General features: G+C 40.9%; 1 protein-coding gene across 1 annotated transcript in view; it reads left to right on the forward strand.

The window, feature by feature from the left end:
• The first annotated feature begins 11,000 nt into the window (after window positions 1-11,000).
• The window catches only part of FNIP2 (folliculin interacting protein 2), a 47,030-nt gene continuing 37,799 nt past the window's right edge, over window positions 11,001-20,231 (forward strand). The window contains exon 1 of the mRNA XM_065405522.1: window positions 11,001-11,194. Coding sequence (XP_065261594.1) covers window positions 11,001-11,194 — 194 coding nt within the window. The remainder of the gene's footprint in view (window positions 11,195-20,231) is intronic.

The raw sequence follows: 20,231 nt of genomic DNA on the forward strand, positions 1-20,231 counted from the left end.
ATAGCGATCAGATCCAGTACCTACCGTACGGTCCATGCTGGTGCTCTTTTTCGATTATCGGCCTGCATGGTTACCTGTGCTGATGAGCTATCTGTGGTCACCTGTGCACTCCATGCTGGGCAAACAGGAAATAAAATTCAAATGTTCGTGGGGCTTTTCCTGTCTACCTGGCCAGTGCATCCGAGTTCAGATTGCTGTCCAGAGCGGTCACAATGGTGCACTGTGGGATAGCTCCCGGAGGCCAATACCATCAAATTGCGGCCACACTAACCCTAATTCGAAATGACAATATCGATTTTGGCGCTACTCCGCTCGTCGGGGTGGAGTACAGAAATAGATTTTAAGAGCCCTTTATTTCGAAATAAATGGCTTCGTTGTTTGGACAGGTGCAGGGTTAATTCGATTTAACGCTGCTAAATCCGAATTAAAGTCATAGTGTAGACCAGGCCTTAGCCGGGGGGGGGAGGCGGAAGAGCTTACATCACAGCCAGCCAACATACCTTCAGATATTTCAACCTGTGTCTTAACAAGCATTAAGAGAGCTCTTCAAACATGTCAAGCTAACACAATTGGGAGAAAACACCCTTTTACCCATCAAGACAGGACCTATAAGTAGGGTTACCAATTTTGGTTGGATGTATTCCTGGAGATTTCATCACATCTTTAATCGGAGACTCCAGGACAATCCTGGAGGGTTGGCAATCCAACCTATAAAACCTGTATATGACCACAAACCATATTTGCTACAACTGTGCTTTAAAGCAGTTTTGGACATGGTTCCAAGCCCCAGTGTAGGGGAGTAACTCAATCAATAAAAGTCTAGTGCTTAGGAGACTCCAGAATGCAGTTAAATCTATCCATTCCCTGACCAGATCAAACAGTTGTCTACCTCCAGACATTTTCCAAGAGCCAATTTTCTTCTATTCAAAACACCCCACATGTAATTTTATGGGTGTGCCACAGGAAATACTTTGAGGAGAAAATTATACAAGCATTTTATGCAGTAAAATTTGTTCTTTTTCTGCCTAAATCAAGCAATGTTGCCATTAAAATGGCATAACTCAAAATACCTATCTAGGGCTGATCTTAATGGTAAAAACTATTCAGTAGTTAATGGTGTAACAGGGAGGAAAATAGGAAGAATTTCAAATTTGAAACAGGCATCTGGTTCTTAAATTCACTTAGTTGATCCATTGTTTCACTTACAGGTACAAATTATTGTTGACACTTTATCCATCTGATTATTTTTTTTTTTTTAAAGTAAAATAAACCACTGGATGAAATGTCGAGGGTAATCTGCACCTACGAGTTAAACTTAGTTCCAGTGGTGTAAAGGAACAATACGATATTTGTATTAAAATGCGGTGTTGGCATGTCTGCTAGATATTTGAGTGCAACAGTGGCTTTTTATTTTTCATTAGTGAAATATTAAAATAACAATGATGTGAAATGGAGATTTGGCCAGCTGTCCTGACAAATTTTTAGTCAGCAGGAAGTAAGAATTTGAGATTTTAACTCTAGCTATACTGAAGTCCCTTACTACAGCCAAAAAAGAATTGCCAATGTTTGACACTTGTCCATTTAGCCATATACTTCTTGGCAACCTTTAGGGAAAAAATCTTAAATCAGCAGTATGTTTTCCACATGTGAAGAGTTGATCTCTAAATTTCAAGTACCTACCAGTTTTTTGATGTACTTAGCCTTGCATGTTTTTGTGCAGACACATTCAGTGAATTCCAAAATACTGACTAATTTTTTAGGTTGCAAGCAACATTTTGGCATCTTAGTGTAAGATAACAATTTTTATTAAACACTGTACAGGTATTCATAGAACTTCTTATTGTTTAAAACTCTCCATAGCTTGTATATTGCAATACAAGATGAAATACCTGGCTGTGTGTGTTGTACACTTGGACTTGATAAATATTATTTCTTTTAAAAGAAACATACAACTTCATAGGTAAGATACTAAGCCTTTATTTAAAACTGAATTGAAATCCCTCTATTTCACAACTTGGTGTCTGAATTAGTCAGAGCCCCATGTACTTTGGGGCAAACTGGACCTAAATCCAGCAGTGAGCATTGTCGTGATTTCTTCTGCAATCCAAAAAGACACTAGCAACTGAGTTTAGGGTGTTGCAGCAGAAGAGCCCTAATGCTGTGTCCTAGAACTGGTTACATGCCTCTAACTTCTTCACAAGCCTGAAAGTTTCAGTATTATTTATAGGACAATTCATCAACAGCCCTCCTTACAAAAAACAGTTAAGGAGAATGTTCTGTGCAGAACAGGCAAACTGTCATAAAACCAACAAGAGGAACAAATCACGTCTCTGGCTAAAACTAGAGAAAATTGTTGGTTTGACACTATATCCGTCTGCAGTTATCACTTAACTCATCTGCTCCAGGATTTCCTGGCATTCATCTCCATGCTGGCTATGGATTATGCTGTCCGTGCTGAGGGAGTGGTGGTGGAGAGGGGGGTTGTTTTTTGTTTTTGTTGGGTTTTTGTTTGTGTCCTTCTCTCTGTGGTGTGTGTGTTTTTGTTTTTTTATTATATATATATATACATCCACCCTTCTACCATGTAGACAAACCAGTAAGTGTTCGTGAGTATTAAACACATTATTCTCATTTCTCATCTCTCCCTTCCCCTGATGTGCTAACAATGTCTGGAATAACCTCACTTTGCAAGTTACTTGTTATATTCTACTTTCCAACAGCCACAACGTCAACATACCAATGGGACAAAGGGATTTAACAACCACTAGCTCCTCCAAAATTTCCTGACTATCTGGGGATGGAGGGGAAAAAAACCTCAAGGGTCTAGTCTCACTAATGGATTGTTGGTTAGTATCATGATATTATTTTTATTTGTAATTCCAGTAGTCACAGTCAGCTGATGGTACTGCAAACACCTGAAGCGGTGTGAAGCAGCACATTGAATGTTTTTGTTTAGGTGCAAGTAATGTCTTCATTTGTTGCAGGTGAAACTCTGTTATTGGCAGGTGAATAAAGGAGGTTGGCTTTTGACTACTTTGTTTTTAAAAAGTCTACATTATTTGTTACTGAAATGGATCTTGAACAGCATTTTGAGGTCATCAAGAATTGAGGGTGTTCTGTACTTCTTAGCATCAGGCCTTATGTTCTCAACCACTTGTAATCTGTATGTACTTGTTACTTGATGTTGGAGTTTTCTGATTTTAAGAAAAATTTCTTTTTGAGCTGTAATTTGGAAGCTACCTAGTAGAAAATAGGTTGTACAAATGAGGGCAAAGTAGTAGGAAAGGACAGGCCAGCCCATGTTCCAGGCTGTCAGCCCCACGATGCTGTCTGCTGGCCTTAGGTTCTGAGATACTCCTTATTTTATTCCTTATTAATTGATTAAAAATACAACAAGAATTGGTACAGTATAAAAATACTAGATTTTTTGTTTTTTGTTTTCTACTGTCTTGGCTAAATTGGCCTCTTTAAAAGAACAATGTGTAGTTTTAATTCTGCTATCAAATATACTGTTACAATAGCTGGTAAGGTTCGTAGGTGTATGGGCAGTAAAACTGGCAGGGTAAGAGATTCTGCCCCATTTCAGTTTCTAGTGAAAGCAGTTGTTAGATGTGCCTTGGCAGCATCTTTATTTAATAGCTGTGTTCTTGGAAGTTGGCCTGATCACCTGATTCAGTCTGGAACAAGTGACATATGACTGATGCATGGACCAAGACTGGGGGATGACTATATGAGGAGGTGGAGCTCTTCTGCTGATTGGGACACATTAAACAGAACAAATACTGCTTGCTTCAGTCAAGCTGCTGGTGTCCAGACAAATCTGAAATTGGTGTTAGAGCCCAAAGGCTGGACTTTGTTACTAAAGATGTACTTTGCACACTTTATAAAAAAAAAAAAAAAAAAAAAAGTAAATATGGAATTTTTTGAAACTCTTCAACTAATTAATTGTTTTTATTCCAGAACTAAAATCCGAGAAATAGTTGACATGAATTTATAATAAACTAGAGCTAGTAACTGATCAAACTTTTTAAAAAATCTCTTTGATCTTTTTGATCTGAACACAGCCATGCTTGGGCTCAGTCTTCTCTCTGGCAAGAAATTCCGTTATTGGGGTTACTGCTGAAAACATTCTTTGCATCTGAGCCTTGTCCAGGACTACCTCAGCGTCACTGTTCCAGTTTTGCATTTTATCTTTGCAGCTCTGTTGGGTATCTAGGTCCCAAACTATTGAGTTCGGTAGATTAGGATAAGACTCTGCATGCAGGTCTTGAAACTGAGACCTCAGAGTTGGTGAAGCCCTGGTGTGATTTATTCACACCGGCGCTTGTTATTTATGACAACTGTGTTTAACTTGATGGGGAATGAGTTCTGGTAATCTAATTTGGAGATGAAGAAAGCAGACGTTAACAGTAGGTAGTTTCTTCTTTGAGAAGAGAAGGGTCTGTTTTCTAACAATCTAAAGATAGAGTATATTGAATTTTTGCCAGTTTAAATGCAATTTCAACTATCTCCTCCAGCCCCAATATTGGGTGTGTTTTGTATTAAGTAAGTGGTCCCTAGAGATATGTACAGTACTTCTAACCCTCATCTAGTACTGCTCAGATATTTCATTTAATAAAGTAAAAAATTGTGTTCTGAAATTCACATTGCCTGCCTCTAACGTGGTTCTGGTATTTCTAGCCTGGTAGTAAAAAGTTCCCCATTACACTGACTCCTTGCTTGCCTGGAAAATCTAAAGCTAGAGAGAGGCAGTGTAAATCACATGCTTGTTCACTTGAGTGACTAATGTAGAAAGGATCTGGTCTAACTTGTATGAAACTGGTAACAATGCATCAGAGTTAAACAAGGTGGATTAGATAAACTCAGCAGCTTGTTCACTGTCTCAGGGTTATTTTAGGTGAATAAGTATAAGAAAAAGAATGCAGCTATATAGTGTGTCAGAATTTTGCATGTTCATGGTAAATATGGGGAGAAGTGTCTTTTTTTGGAAAACATATTTATTGGCAATCATGTTTTTTTGGAAAGTACCACAAATCAGTGGTTCAACAAATGGAACAGAAGGAAATCTATCTTTAGGTGAAGTGGAATCTGACATCTGTTTGTTTTGTTTTTCGTATTGTTCATATATGACAAATACTTGGTGCTACTCTCTACCTTTTAACAGGCTTCGTTTATTGTATTTACTGCTTAAGTTTTAGGAGAACCATCCAATGTGTAATAGTATATGGTTAAAAGGAGAGAAGTTGGTTTGGTTTTGCTATCTGTGTCTCTGAATCACACTTGCTCTTTTGGCAAGAAGTTTTGTGAAAGTTTCTGCTTGTCTACAAATATCTCTAGTTTATCTCTTTAAAGGATGTGGGAAAGAAAATCCTACTAGAGACGTAAATGAAGAATCTACAATATTCTAAGGAAACAAATCTTGAAACAATGCTTGGACTTTAATGGATAGTTTTTTTGGTACAGGAATTTATATCCTATTGGACTTCATCATGATATTTGAGGTGTGTGTGTGTGTGTGTGTATTGAAATTGCATTTGGGATTAATAATGCATAACCAATACTGCCATTTTAAAAGCAATCAAAGTGAAGAAGAGAGTTAGGTCTATCTAGGTTTAGAAGTGACCTACAAACAGAACAGGTGACATACTGCCAAATAGTCATATAAAAGGAATGACTAACCTCCCTTTCCCAATGGATTATAGCAGGAGGGTAGGAGGCTTTCCTGAATCACTGTTTATGGACGCTCTGTGCCTGCCTGTAGGTTGATTTCTTCTTTGGGCCTTGTGTTGCAGATTGAGCATCCTTCAAAAATTGGTTAGAGAAAGGAAGTGGTGAGCTACTATTGAAGTGTTGGGCTGGTAATCACTTGATGCCTCCAATATGGTGGCCATTAGTGTTTAATCCAGAGGTGCCTGGGGATGGCAGTAGTAGTGAAAGGAAAGGGCAAAAAGGAAGTCAAAGCTATAACTCCATATTCCTCCTTGACAGACAATTCCAGTCAAAATGGCAACTGAGAACATATGAGTAGAAGATTAGAAAACTAGGTGGCCCAATTTTCAGAAGTGCTGAGTACCTGTAGCTCCCATTGACGTAAGTGGGAATTGAGTACGCTGCATCTCAAAATATCAGGCAGAGTTATTTTTGTGTTGTTTTTTAATCCTCAGTTGGCAAGGGAGATTTAGGTTAAATATTAGGACAAACTTTCTAACTACAAGGATAGTTATGTATTAGAATAGGCTTCCAAGAGAGATTGTGGAATCCTGGTCACTGGAGGTTTTTTAAGAACAAGTTAGACAAACACCTGTCCAGGGTGGCCTGACTCTATTTGGCCCTGCCTCAGTAGGTGGGGCTGGACTAGATGACCTCTCAAGGTTCCTTCCAGTCTTGCATTCTATGTTTCTAGCACCAGACACTGATACTGTATATTGATTACAATAGCTTAATTGAGCATTCTTCTTTGGGGAGGGGGAGGAAAGCTTATAGAGCAACTGGCAGCATCTTCTGTTCTTCCACTAGTCTTAGCCCATCCTCCTCAATTTATTTTACACTTTATATATGTGTCTTCATATGTATACATTTTCATTCAGTATTAGTAATATCTTGGAAGTATGACACTAAAATACTGCTAGTCAAATTAGTCCAGTGTAGTAAATATATTTGTGTGTGTTAAGTGGAGTGAAACTTAATACTTTGTGCATTGGCATTACTTATATATGGAATAAACATAACTGAAGTTGTTAGATTTTGCACTTTCAGGTGGTTCACTGTATTGCAGTGCTGCACAAACATAAGTCCTACACAGTCTTACAAGTTGTAATCTTATGCTTTTGTTGATCATAATCAAAAAGTGTTTGTGTATGTCTAAAAAGAACTTTTTCTAAGGGTTCTGTTTTGCCTTGGTGTAAGTGGTAATTTTTTGAGGCCTATGTGTGCCTCAGTTTCCCCCATACTTTGTGTTGCTACCCAAGAGGGGGTGCGGGGGAGGATTAAGTTGTCTATCAGGATTAAGTTGTGTCTCTAAGAGACACAGGTATGTGCGTCATGTCCCTGTCTGGGTGGAATGAATAGTCTCATTCAGGAACTGGCTGAAACCGACCCAGATCAACATGGGGTCCTGAGAGACAATGCAAGCTCTAATGACTCATGGAGCTGCACTCTCAGCAGGGGAGCTGAGCAGAGACCCCCAGCTTGAGAACAAAGGACTGGGAGGGGTGAGGTGGGGGAATAAGTGTGAGCTCTGGAAGAAGCTTGGTTCTTTCACTGGGAACTGACTGAGGAGGAGGCAGAGAGACACAGAGCCTGAAAATGGAGTTCACTACAGCTTGGCTGGTGAATTGCACTGGGCTGACCAGAATGGACTCTGCTTTAACCTTTATTTCTCTATGCTAATTTATGGACTTCCAGTGCTGTGCTCCAGTCAACTAATAAACCCTACTGTTTTGAAATTGCTGCTTGAGTGTGTCACTGAAAATACTGGCTGGAGTGCATTAGCCCCTGAAGAGTGTACAGGTATCTACTAGGAATCTCTCTCAGTTGGACTTGCAGAGTAGAGCTCATAGTATGATGCAGAAGTCCAGTAGCTCAGTTTAGGAGGCAGTGAGGCTGCGTGGCCTATGCCAAAGGAAGAATGAGGCAGACCCCTTGGGGTTCCTCCAAGAGACTGTTCAAAAGCTGCAGTGTAGCATAGTTCCTGGGGATCCATGATGGTAACTGATAGCATAACTAAGGTCTCAAATAGAGTAAGAAGTGAAGTACTTCATGCTTAGGGTGACCATATTTCCCTGTGCTGAATACGGGACACCTGGTAAAATTACTCATGTTCAAGTGAGTTCAACGGCAATCAATCAGAACTATGCAGTACAAACATTCAAATTAACATCAAGTTGACTGAGCCCCCGTTAAAAAGAAATACTGCGTAGCTGGATTCTTTTTATTTACCTTCTTATCTTTAAGGCTCATACGGGAGAGCTGACACACACACACTCCCGTACACCTCTCACATGGGGGGAGGAGAGGGGAAGCGTGACCGACTGTCCGATCCAACCTTCCCTGCCTGGCGCTCTACAGGCCTGGCTGGGTCCCTGGGATGGACCTGCATCTCCTGGTACCTGGTGCTGCGTCTTCCCAAGGCAACATGTGGAGGGGCATGCAGGGTCACATGCTTCCCTCCCCAGATTTCTGCCAGGGTTTACACCAGAATGTGTCCAGCAGCAGCCTTTCAGCACTGTGTGTGGGAGGGAAGGGACAGGAGCTGCTTCCAGCCGCAGGGGAGGGCGGGGGAAGGGATGACTGGCCCCGTGTCTTTGCAGAGCTCATCTCTTCCTCCCTCCCTCCCTGCTCCCCTGTGGCTGGAAGCAGCTTGTCCCTTCCTGCCCATACAGTGTCAAAAGGCAGCTAACACCTCCAGGCTGCTGCTGGCCACCGACATAACCCAGCTGCCTCCTGTCTCCCAGCTACAGCGCAGGCAGGAAGGGGTTAAGCCCTAAGGATGCATTGTGCACCAGGGCCCAGGAAACCTGACTGCAGGGGCTTCAGCGAACCTGGCCAGAGAGGTGGCTCAGCAGGAGAGGGTGCCTAGGGGACAAAGCAGCCTCGCACTCCCTGGGGGGAAGGACCCGGGGGGGGGGGCGGGAGGGGCAGGTGAAGAGGGAGCTAAGTCCCTGCCCAGGGGGCTGCTGTGGAGCCTGCACGGCTGGGGCATGAACAGGCTTAAAATGGCTTTAGGGCTCCACTCCGGAGCTTAGCTGAGAGGCTGAACGGGTCTTTGGCACATGCAGGGCTCGGCTCCTCCTAGCCAGCATCCCGGGCCAGCGGGTCTTACAGCGCTGCAACTTTCTCGCTCAGGGCTGTAAAAAAACACCTGACTGAGCGCAGCAAGCTTCAGCGCTGTAACGTGCCAGTGTAGACAGTGCACCAGCGCTGGGAGCCGCACTCCTCGTGGAGGTGGGTTTTTTAGAGCTGGCTCCCAGCGCTCTGCCGCGACCACACAAGCAACGTTAAAGCGCTACGTTGCCAGTGTAGACAGGGGGAGGGAAGGAGCCTGCTGACCAGGCTACTGGTGAGCCAAGCACTCCGACCAGAGGCTGGTTCTCCACACAGTGCTGGGAGCGGGACACACCCTGCCTAGGGGGATATGTAGGAGCAACGGGGTTGAGGGGGCAAAGGAGCAAAGCAGGGAGGGGAGAGCGAGAGGGGGAGCACATAAAGGGTCGATGGGTGGGCAGCAGTGGCGACACATAGCCGGCTGCTGCCTGGCGCCTGCCCGCACGCACCAGTAACTGCAGCTCACAGCACGCAGCCAGTGCCGGCCAGAAACAGGATGGGGGACGGGGCCCTGCTGGCCAAGAGTTGGAACGCAGCGGGGGCTTCACTGAGGGACCAGCAGGGGGAGCGTCCAGCCCCCTCATGCTGCAGCTCTGCCCCGCCACCAGCCTTGCACACTCACCCCCATCGTCAACCACTGCTCCCCCTAAGTTGTCCCATTTGTAAGAAGAGATAATACTTACCTTCTAAAGAGTTTTGAGGTCTGTGGATGAAAAGGGCTTTATAAATGCCAAACTTATTTTTTTGTAGACGGTACTCTACGGCAAATTTTAGCGGAAAATGGTGATCTTGTGTGGGGTGCTTAGGTTTTTTGGGTAGAATCCTTTTTTTAAGGGCAGAAGGGACAATTATATACTGTACTGTGATGATGTTAGTTGAGCTTATAGAAAACAAGATGTGTCCTCTTGGTCTGTCTAACCCAAACACCTTCTGGGTGTAGTGTTCTGTCCCATCTAGTGGCACCGAGACCACTTAGATTAATGAGTCTGCTACAGCCTTCGCTAACAGCCGCATGACTTTTAGCTCATGCAGTAAAGGCTCATGCATATAGCTCCAGAGGTCCCTGGTTTGACCGGCCCGCCAATGACAGGGGTGTCTCAGTGTTACACATGCACCACTGAAGGGATTGAATATCCATTTGTTGTAAAAACGAAAGTCTGGTTTTAATTCTAAACCTGTTTCTCCAAGTGGATGTTAGTCGTTTTTAAAAAAAAAGGGGGAATGTTTTTAGTTGGACTACATTTTTTAACTCCTATTTGGTATTTAAAACATCAGTCTTTTTAAGGGACATATTTTTTAAGCCAGTGTAAAAGTGAAACGTTATCTCCCTCATATTCACCAGATCTTACCTATCAATTATATTCTGTAAGCAGATTTCCCTTCCATTGTGTAAAAGCTTTTTTTTTTTTTTTTTTTTTTTTTTTTTTTTTTTGAAGCAGTATCAGGTTCTTAGCTGAACATAAACTGTTTACTCTACAGAGTAAAACCATTACTGTGCAAAAATTCTGGGGTGTTTGCCGGTGTTAATCATTCCTTACTGATAACTGTAGGGTATTGGTGACAGATTTTTATTTGCATTTGAAGTATGGTGCTGAGCCATAGGTGGTTGCTAAGAGTTGTCAGATGACACTTGCTCACATGAGAGCCATTAAGAGGGTGTTGTAGCCAGTGTTAGAACAACCTTGCAGCTAAGGGCGAGTCAGTGCAAAAGCACCTATGCTCTTTCTTTCAGAGGCCATATGGTTTGGTCTTGTGACCAAATAAATAATTGCCAGCTACATAATCACATACCAGGAAACAAAGGTAGTTAAAATCAATATCTGCTGACTGCTTACCGGTCTTGGTGGAAAAACTCCAGCAACAGAAGCAGGAGATAATCTTGGATGGGCTTTGAAATTTGAAAGTTCTGTGTGGTGGTCTAATTTGGGATAAATACTACATTACATTGGATGCAATTGTCTTCCTGAATTATGGTTGGCAGAACATGCTACTCTTGTTGTAAAAAAGAAACCCAGTGGATTGCTACAAAAGACTTGGTTGAATTTCTTCTCTGAGAGGAAATGTCTATGGTTGCTGGATGCTGAGCCATAGTGAAGCAACTCACCAATAGCCATATCTCTTAAGCCAGTGTTCAGTATTTTCAAGAAGCCTTGGGAGAGTACATCTGAACTAAGAAGATGTGTGGAGGTACTCCAAAGACTGCACACAGCACAGGAGGGCAAACAGACCGAGCAAGAAACAGTAATAATGCCTCTTGCCCACTGGGAAATAATATCTCAAACACAGGATTAGCTAAAAAGGCTAAAAAATCTTTTGTGGCAGAACAGAGCACCGACCATAAAAGCAGTGTCAATACATTGTTGCAAAACAGGTAGGCCAGTTATCTTTTTTGAAAATGTAATTTTCAGAGGTAATTGGATGTTCTAGCTTAAATTCTACTGGAAATATAACCATGTGCCTAAAATGCCATAAAGTCAACGAATTCAAAAGCTGTTTTCCAAGTGGGGCCTCTTATTCCAGATGGGCCATAATACTCCAAAGTTGTTTTGTTCTTCTTTAGTTACTCAGACCAAATTTGTGACTCTAATGCAAGTTAGTCTAAATGCCTGGGTGCTAAATGACAATAGTTGAAAGAGAAATTTAGTTTCGATAATACCATGTAGTTTCAGCTACTGGCACAAACTTTCCTTCCCCTCCTAAAACTGTTTCTGATTTTCTTTGCCTGCCCCATGTCAGTGCGTCAATCAGTGACATTTTGCAGGAGAAGGGGGAAAAGTGGTGAAATGAGGGGACGTTTGCATCAGTTGCTGAACATCTCCAGGAACAAATCCCAAGATCAGGCCATAAACTAATACCAAGTTTGGTTACTGTCCTGCTATAACTTCTTAGTGATGTTTTTATTCAATGAATAAAACTCTTGAGTGAAAGCCGTGAAGCAGTTCCAAGGTGTATTGTTTTCTTACGCTACCGTGCAACAAAATTCTGTTACTCTCTCCCCTCCATCCTGGGTTTAAAAGTAAAAATTACCATATTGAGTTTAGTTGAAATAGGTTAAAAAGACATCACTAGCCCAACAGCTTGTTCAGTATTTGCTGCACTGAAACATCAGTTTGTACCTTCTCAAAATAATGTTTTTAAAGCAAACTGAAATATTTCTCAAATCTAAACAAATGAGTTGCTTTTCAGCTGGAGTATATGCATAGATTTCAGAATATACATGTGACTATTATGAAGCTGAGCTGTAAGCTTTGTTTGTTGAGATCAGAGTTCTGTTGACCCCGGCAAGAACGGATGATCTGAAAACAATATGCTGGTTAAGGCTTCTGGGTATTTGCCGCTTTCTAATTATCATTTGGGTGCAGTAAGGGGTGAATTTTTCAATTTTTAACATGTGATCTATATTACCAATTAAATTCTGCATATTTATTTTATCTCAAACTGTTTAATATCTTTAGAATCACTTCAGCTATCTTTAAATTTTCTAAAACAACTGGGAATACTCTTCTAGTTCATTTTTTAAAAAAATACTGTCCTTCAGTGTATAGCGATGCACACGTGGAAAATAATCTAGTAACTAAGTGCTACATCAAGAAATCAAATCAAGGCTTGTGAAAAGCAAATATAATTTTAATTTTCCCCTAAGCAAAAGAGGTCACCTTATATCCAAGTTTATCCTCTTTTATGTATAGCAGAAGACATCTGAATAAGTCTAAGGAAGCAGCTTTGCCACTATTTTTGGGAGAGTGAAGGAATTTTTTTACCTAATTCTAAAAAGAAACCTGGTGAACAAGCCAGCTTTTAATTTAATTAAAAAAAAAAAAAAATCTAAACATGTCATCCACTCAGGAAAATAAAGGACTTGTTACCACAAACAGATATTGAAGAGTGCTGGCCACATATTAACTATAGAAAAGCTATATGAAAACCATGTGAACATAGAAATTTTTTTGCTAAAATTCTTAATTATTAGTTCTGGCATCTTTCCATACACTGGGGTGATCTGCTCCTGCTCACCACTGTCAGTTTTTAATCTGCCTGAAGTTTACCCTAGTGTACTCTTTGCATATCCCAGCTCCTCATTCTTGTTTGGTTCCAACTGTCTTAAAGTTAACTCAATATTAGTATTAGGCAGGTATCCAAAAATAGTCATCATACTTGGTGGATCTTGTATAATGTCTAGGTAGCTCCCTTTAGCAGCTAGGTAATTGCAAACAGCTGGACCAGCTGTTAAAAAAGAGAACAATTAAAACAGAACAAAACAGCAAAAAGTAAATACACCTCTACCCCGATATAACGCTGTCCTTACCGTGTTATAGGTGAAACCGCGTTATATTGAACTTGCTTTGATCCGCCGGAGCACGCAGCCCCACCCCCCCGGAGCGCTGCTTTACCGCATTATTTCCGAATTCATGTTATATCGGGGTAGAGGTGTAGCTACTTTGTGTTTTCCAACTGAGCACACAAAGATTTAACTACTGAAGCGTATCCCTGATTGTATTACACGTTGATGTTAAAGAGGAACTGAAAACATACTTTAAAATTGACTAAGCATCACAGTTTGCTAAGTATTTCTGTGTTGTAAATGGGTTTGAAATGGACCAATAGAACTTTTTTAGTGTGTTACAAATAGACAATTAGGAATTACCCTTAAGCATGCTGTTAGGACTTCAGAAAAAAGTGTAAATTCTCTATTTTGAATATTCTTCCACTAGAATTTAGAAATTAGTGATGCAAGAGTGGGTGAGTTTTTCTCTTCCACCAAACCCTTAAATAAAATAGACTTGCTTTAAACATCAGAGGATAACTCGCCAAAGCAGAAGTTTGCTATAATTTACATGGACTAACTGTACAACATTCCTGCAATGCCAAATGTCACTGTAGTTGGGGGGGAAATTCTCTTACATGAAGATGAGCCTAAAATTGCCTTTCAAAACAAGGGTGAAATTGGTCAATAGATAGTTACAGTAGTAATGTTTATATTTAATGTATATCAAATGCAATTAAACACAAAGCTGTGTGTGAGACTCCAAGACACGTTAAGTGTAGGAAATGATTGAATACTCAGACACCACAGTATTGGAGCTGTGCGTTATGTGAAACAGCCTAGACAATACAGGATGGAAATACAGCTATGTGCTTTTGTGAAGGGGGGAAAAATGGTAGTCATGTGAGAATCTTGTGCCTTGTGATGGATTCCACAAGGAGATGACACTACTGGGTGTGTGTCCATGTGTTGTTTTCCATGTGTATTTGAATGACATCTGATCTCATTATAATCATGGATGGATCAGTTCTGTAGTGTGAAACTGGATCGTTCAAGAAATATCCCCCCCCCCCCTCCTGGTATAATTTAGAACATTAAAATGTGGTCTGTCAAAATATAGCACCACAAATTAGACTGGTGAGAGGCATTCTCTGAAGTTCCCCTTTTCAGTTCAGCATATTATGTGTAAGTCCCTTCTCATGCAAGATTTGAGATCTGCTTGACAGAAGTTTAGGTAACATCATCTTAATGGGCTAATGTCTGGAGTTACAAATTGTCAGTTTGAATTGATTCTAATTGCTTTTGGTGCGCAGTGTAGCTGGGATGGGAAACTGGACACAGTACCTCAGCAGGCTGATAACAGAATACAGAGCTGAAATTCAACTCAGTCCATTCTTGGCCAAAAGCTGTTGCCTTGCTACCTGAATGTGGTCTTTGATGGTCATGTAAAATACGTGGGGCAGTATGGGGAAGTCTGCACTGCTCCTGGCCCTGCTATCCCTGTTCTGTGGGTAAATAAAGCAGCCAACTTGGTGCTTTTCAGGAGCTTTACATTTAATTTAAAATCAAACATGGATAGATTCCATTTTTGTTTGTTTAAAGGAGTTTGGGTCCCCCTTTCAACAAATTAGCACTGTGATTTCTGAGAGAATGTGGAAAGAAATTGAGGAGGCAAGCTATAAATGAACAGGGATGGAATTGGAAAAAGAGACCAAATGCATGAGGTAAATTAAGGCAAATCCATGGGCTGTTTTGATTTCCTCCTTGGTTCACTTTTGAACTGGATCCTATAATGAATCTCAATAGGCATTGGGTGAGAAACTAGTGATGTAGTCTGGAGTGCAGTAGATGGCGTGGTTGTAGTTTTTAGCATACATGAAGTGTGTAGGATTTCCACTGGGTAACAGTGAGCAGAGCCCAATTAGGTTTGATCGCGTACAGGGTAACTCCCCTAATAACACTGTGACTATCTTTGAAAGGGTAGACTTAAAAACAAAACTTAGTGTACTTCTACCTCTCCAAAGCTCTGTGTGTGTGTGTGTGTGTGTGTGTGTGTGTGTAATATATAAAACATTAAAGGTGAGGAAAATCATTAATAGCAAAACAGCCTTCAGCATCATTTTGTGGTCTTAGACATGCATATGATACCCTTTGAGTTGGTTAGGGCTAAATAAGCATCCTTTTCAAACATGGAAGTCCTGCCTAAGCAATACCAGTGGATTGGAACACAAAGTACACTTAGCAAAACTTAGCAGAGGAAATAGTCCAAAGAATCAAGATAAAACACGAAGAGCCAATTAAAGTAATTTAGAAACAAAACAGCTATTTGTGAAACTCTGGCCTGTTCATGGGAGAGGGCAATTAAGCCTGGTCTTCCATGATGGTGTGTATCCTTCTTTCCTATAAAAATCAGTAGGAGTTGAGGATGTTCAGCTCTTCGCAAGATTGGGCCCTTTAACAGAGGACAAGTTAAAGCAGCAAAGAAATTCTATGAACTTCTTGTTTCTAGTGGTTTGTTTATTTGTGGGATATACTTTTTTTCCTTTCTGTAGAGCCTAGTCAGGAAAATTCCTATTCCAAAGGCACTCTGTGTAGGAAATCAATGTGGCCTTGACAGTCTGTTATGCAACATGATAAACTAAAATGACTATTAATAACAGCTGTATTGTTGTCCCCTAGATATGGTCCATCCAGGTCAGAGCTGAGGCACGTCACCTCAGCACATTGCCTGGTATGGAGAAGCTTGCACTTTTGCTACCTGTGCTGCTCTGTGGATAGAAGATTTCAGTGTACATATGTCGTTCCAGCTTCTTACATGAGCTGTAAAATTTACGTACTCTCTTACGCTATGTAAAGTGAAAAATATTATGTAACCTAAGAAAGATAATCAAACCTCCATACTCTATGGTGTAGGCTGACTGCCTGAGAGATTAGGAAGGAATGTCTCTTTCCCCCCCCCCCCCCACCTTCCTCCCCATTAGATGCACCAATGATTGTTTAAGCCCTGTTGCATTTGATTATACAACAGTTTGGGAGGGAAAGTGAAGAAAAAAAACTGCTTCCAGTTGAAATTGCAGGGAGGGATTTTCAGAGGAGAACCATGCTATTACTTGAAACCTGTTTTTAATACAAAATTAAGATTGTAAACATCTTTTCACTTATAACACTATTAGACTGTTTTTTGTTAACTTTTAAGTTTTTCTGTAGATTAAGAAACAAGAGTGCTCCAATTCATGAAACATTAATATCAGAATGATTCCAGCATCAACCTTAACTCTCCTCCATTAGCTTTATCTGTCCTCCTTACTAGTGGGAGAATCCCACCCCTTGCTGAATGAATGAAACTAAATCTTCCCTGCTTGAATATATGAATGTAAAATGAGGAATATTACAGCATGATATAGCCTGCACCCATTCTTCCAGCCTTCCTCAGTTATTTAGAGATCCAGGCCTATTTTGGAAGGATGTGTGAAAGTAGTGGAGGTTAGGAGGCCTAAGGTTAAAGTAGGATATGGGAAATATGATCTCAGGCCTGCCTTCATGAGGTCTTTAGGAACTAGATACCTTATTTACCCTACATGACTGGGTGACTAGAAAAGGGTTTTGTGTTGACTGCATGTAGAAGTGGTTTCTGGTTTATACTACAAAAAAAGGGGTGGGGAAGGTGCTTGTCAAATCTCTAGTCTCTGATTGGTGAGCAGGTGGGTTTGAAGTTATCAGGCTGCTATGCTGAGTTATGTCTTGAATGGTGGGTGTCTGGGCACTAGCCAAAAGTTAGACTCAGGGCTATAATCTGCATCAATGGAGCATAGCTAAGGTTAGTGTTGAAGTTACTGAATGTAGAAGATTTGGACTGCAGTAGTCTCTTTCTTTTGGTTGTCTTCCTGACTTTCAAAAAGTGAAAGTCAGGGAAACAACAAATGTTAATAGATATTTGTTTACATCCGTAACTCAGTATGAGTTTCTTGTCTGAGAACTTCTCTAATTTGTATATACTTTTTTCTGTTATGATTTATTAATGCCATAACTGCATAGTGCTTGACAGACAAGAAGACATGCCTTGCCCTGAAGAGCTTAGTCAAAGCTACATAAATAATGTAACAAGAAATTGCAGCATGGGGAAAGTAAAAGAAGAGAAGCTTTCAACTAAGGTGAAGGGGGAAAAGTGCTCTGAAGAGAGAATTATTTGCAAAGAAATGTGATTATTTTTTTTTACTCTTTTTTTTAGTTATGAAATTATTGTAATTGTACAAATTCTTGCCAGGTGTGTATCAAAAAGGAAAGCATGATCATTATAGCAGTGAGCTTTTGTTTAAAGAGATATACAGCAATACAGTCCTCATCTCTCTGTTTAACAGGGTGTTAACATATTACATATCCATGACATGTTGTTTTTAAAGATTTTATTAAATTGAGTATAGTCTCTGATTTCACATATTTAACAAACCAATCATGTCTATGATAACTTAATTTTATTCACACTTGGATTGTGCTTCCGGTAGAGTGGTAGGATTTTTTGTATGAAGTCCCAAACCAGTAAAGCAATATAAGAAGGTGTCATATTTCTAATCTTAAATCTTTCACTTATGAAATTTGAGCATTGAAAAAAACATAAAATAGCAGTAAGTCTCCATAATAGTCATTCTGAAATAGGGTGACAAGATGTCCTGATTTTATAGGGACAGTCCTGATTTTGGGGTCTTTTTCTTATATAGACTCCTATTACCCACCTACCCACCTCCTGTCCCAATTTTTCACATTTGCTATCTCGTCACCTTATTCTGAAATCAGAATGCCTGTAACAGTGTGTTCTTAACGTAAGAGGGTTAACCTAGGCTGAGGGCACAGAGTTTGCAACCTCCTTGAACCCTAGAGGTTTGACGGTCGGAGCTTACAGATTCGAGGCCTAGCAAGTTTTTAAGCATTACTGAGACGTGTTAATTATACATAGGTTTCATTATTGGTATCATACCAACTAGCACAAAGAGTTCTTGTCTTGATGTCAGTGCAGTTATCAGCCATATGCATTCCTTCACCCTACTACACAGTTATTGTTGTGTCTGATCGTGGTATATGTATGTATAGTCTCCAAATGAGTGTTACATTTTTGACAAAAATCAGTTGCTGATGCACAGGTACAGGTAATTTTTATGGAATATAACAAATGTGTGTACATTTAAATAGCTAGTTTACATTCTGGCATTAGTGAAAACGCTTTTTGTTTGTTTGTTGTAACTTGTTCACTTAGTTTCTAAGATCTACCCCTGAAATTTTATTAGTTCATGTGAATTTAAAACTGGGCCCTTATTATGTTAACATAAGGAACAAAAGGAAGAGGGGGTTTTGAGGGGTAAAAACCTATGCAAAAACCTTGGGTCCTTTACTACGGTACTATGTTTTAAATAGAGACAAATATTTAGTTCGACTGCACTTTGGACAAAAATAGTTTGACTGTCACATGCTTATTTGAGATAAAAGTTTAGATTTCAGTCAACAATCAGTTGAGGGCCTCCACGTTTCTGATGGCAAAGCTCCAAACATAAGGATCGCACACAGTAGAAAAACCTGCTGAACCCAACGATGATTTGTAAAAGTATGCACATTCAGTCCTGTTTTTAAAAGTGTGGATTCTGACTCTACCTTAAAATGTCTAATTTTACCTTCCAATGTGGCCATTGCACTACTGCTGTTTATCTTTTTAAATTACAAAACCATAGTTGCTTTTATTCACATTTTTCCCCTCCATGCGGTTGTTAAGTACTTGACTTGTGGCCTTCTGGGGTGTCTCCTCCCCTCTCCAAAAGGAGTTTAAAGCTCCTGTGCATGTGGTGGCTATCTGGTGTGACGGACTCAGACCAGAAGGCTATAAAAGAGTAGTGGAAGGCAAATATATAGATGCTCCCTGGGTTACGCAAGCCAACTTACGCAAATCTGCACTTAGGGAAAAAGTTCCGTACGCTCTTCTTTTTTTTCCTTTTTCCTTTTTTTTTCCTTTTTGGCGTAATTGTCGGGTACACTTTCCTGACTTATGCAAAATTCGACTTACGGAACGCTTGCGTAAGTCGGGGAGCATCTGTATCAGCCTCAGGATGAGCAGGTCCCTGTTCCCTGGGTAGCCAAACAAAGGCTACTCCAGGACAATCAAGACACCTGACGCCAATTAACCAGTTAAGGTAGTTAGGCTAATGCAGGCACCTGACTCCAATTAACTGCAAAGAGTCAGATAAGGCCGTTAAGCTAATGGAGACAGCTGGAACTAATCAAGGTCCCACTCATAGTGCTTAAAAGCTCTCCTTTCAGTGTCCTCAAGAGAGCCCAGGTGGAAGGAGCTGGAGGAGAGGAAGCGTTGCCGAATCCTACGGTAAGGGTGCAGCTAGGAAAAGGGGACCAAGGGGAAGTGGCCCAGGGAATCAAAGCAGCACCAGTGGTGAAGGGGAAGCTGCCAACAGCTGCTGCTATTAGGGTCCCTGGGCTGTAACCGGGAGTAGAGGGTGGGCCTGGGTTCCCCCGCTCCCCCTTGCTCTACAGCAACCCCCTGAGAGGGGAAGCAGGCCTAGGTCTAGGCAGGACTGCACCTACTGAGCTCTAAGGAACAACAAAGACTGTGGGGTATTCCCCCTTTCCCACACTGGCCTGTGATGAAAGGAGCTTAATAAAGCTGTGACCTTTGCCACTACACAAAGAAAGGGTGGTCACATTGAGGGCCTTAGTGAGCTTCTGAGGACACTGAATCTGCCCGGAAGCGTGGGACCCACCAATACAGGCTCGGAACTTTGTCACACTGGGTTTTCAGGCTTATTCATGGTTTTTACTGTTAATTTCCTTTTGGTGCTGGTGGCATAGTTTTCAGCTCTCAGGTTTTTTTAATACCACAGGAAACATTACTGCGTTGAAAGGACTTCCCTCTTTTTAGAGTCTTCCTTTAATGTATGAGGATAACTCAGCTCTGACAATACATAAATAGCACAGCAGTCAATAAAGAGGGATTTTAAAAATCCTTGCAGGGAAGACTGTGCTGTTTCCACTATAACTGCACTGCCTCCCTACATGTACTTGGTTGTAACATGGCTTTTTCATTATCAAAACATGGGTGCTCAGCTCACTCAGCACTTCCATGAAATCCTCTTCATTGAAATTTCAACAG

The sequence above is a fragment of the Emys orbicularis genome, chromosome 5, assembly GCF_028017835.1.
Source record: "Emys orbicularis isolate rEmyOrb1 chromosome 5, rEmyOrb1.hap1, whole genome shotgun sequence".
NCBI classification, from domain to species: Eukaryota; Metazoa; Chordata; order Testudines; family Emydidae; genus Emys; species Emys orbicularis.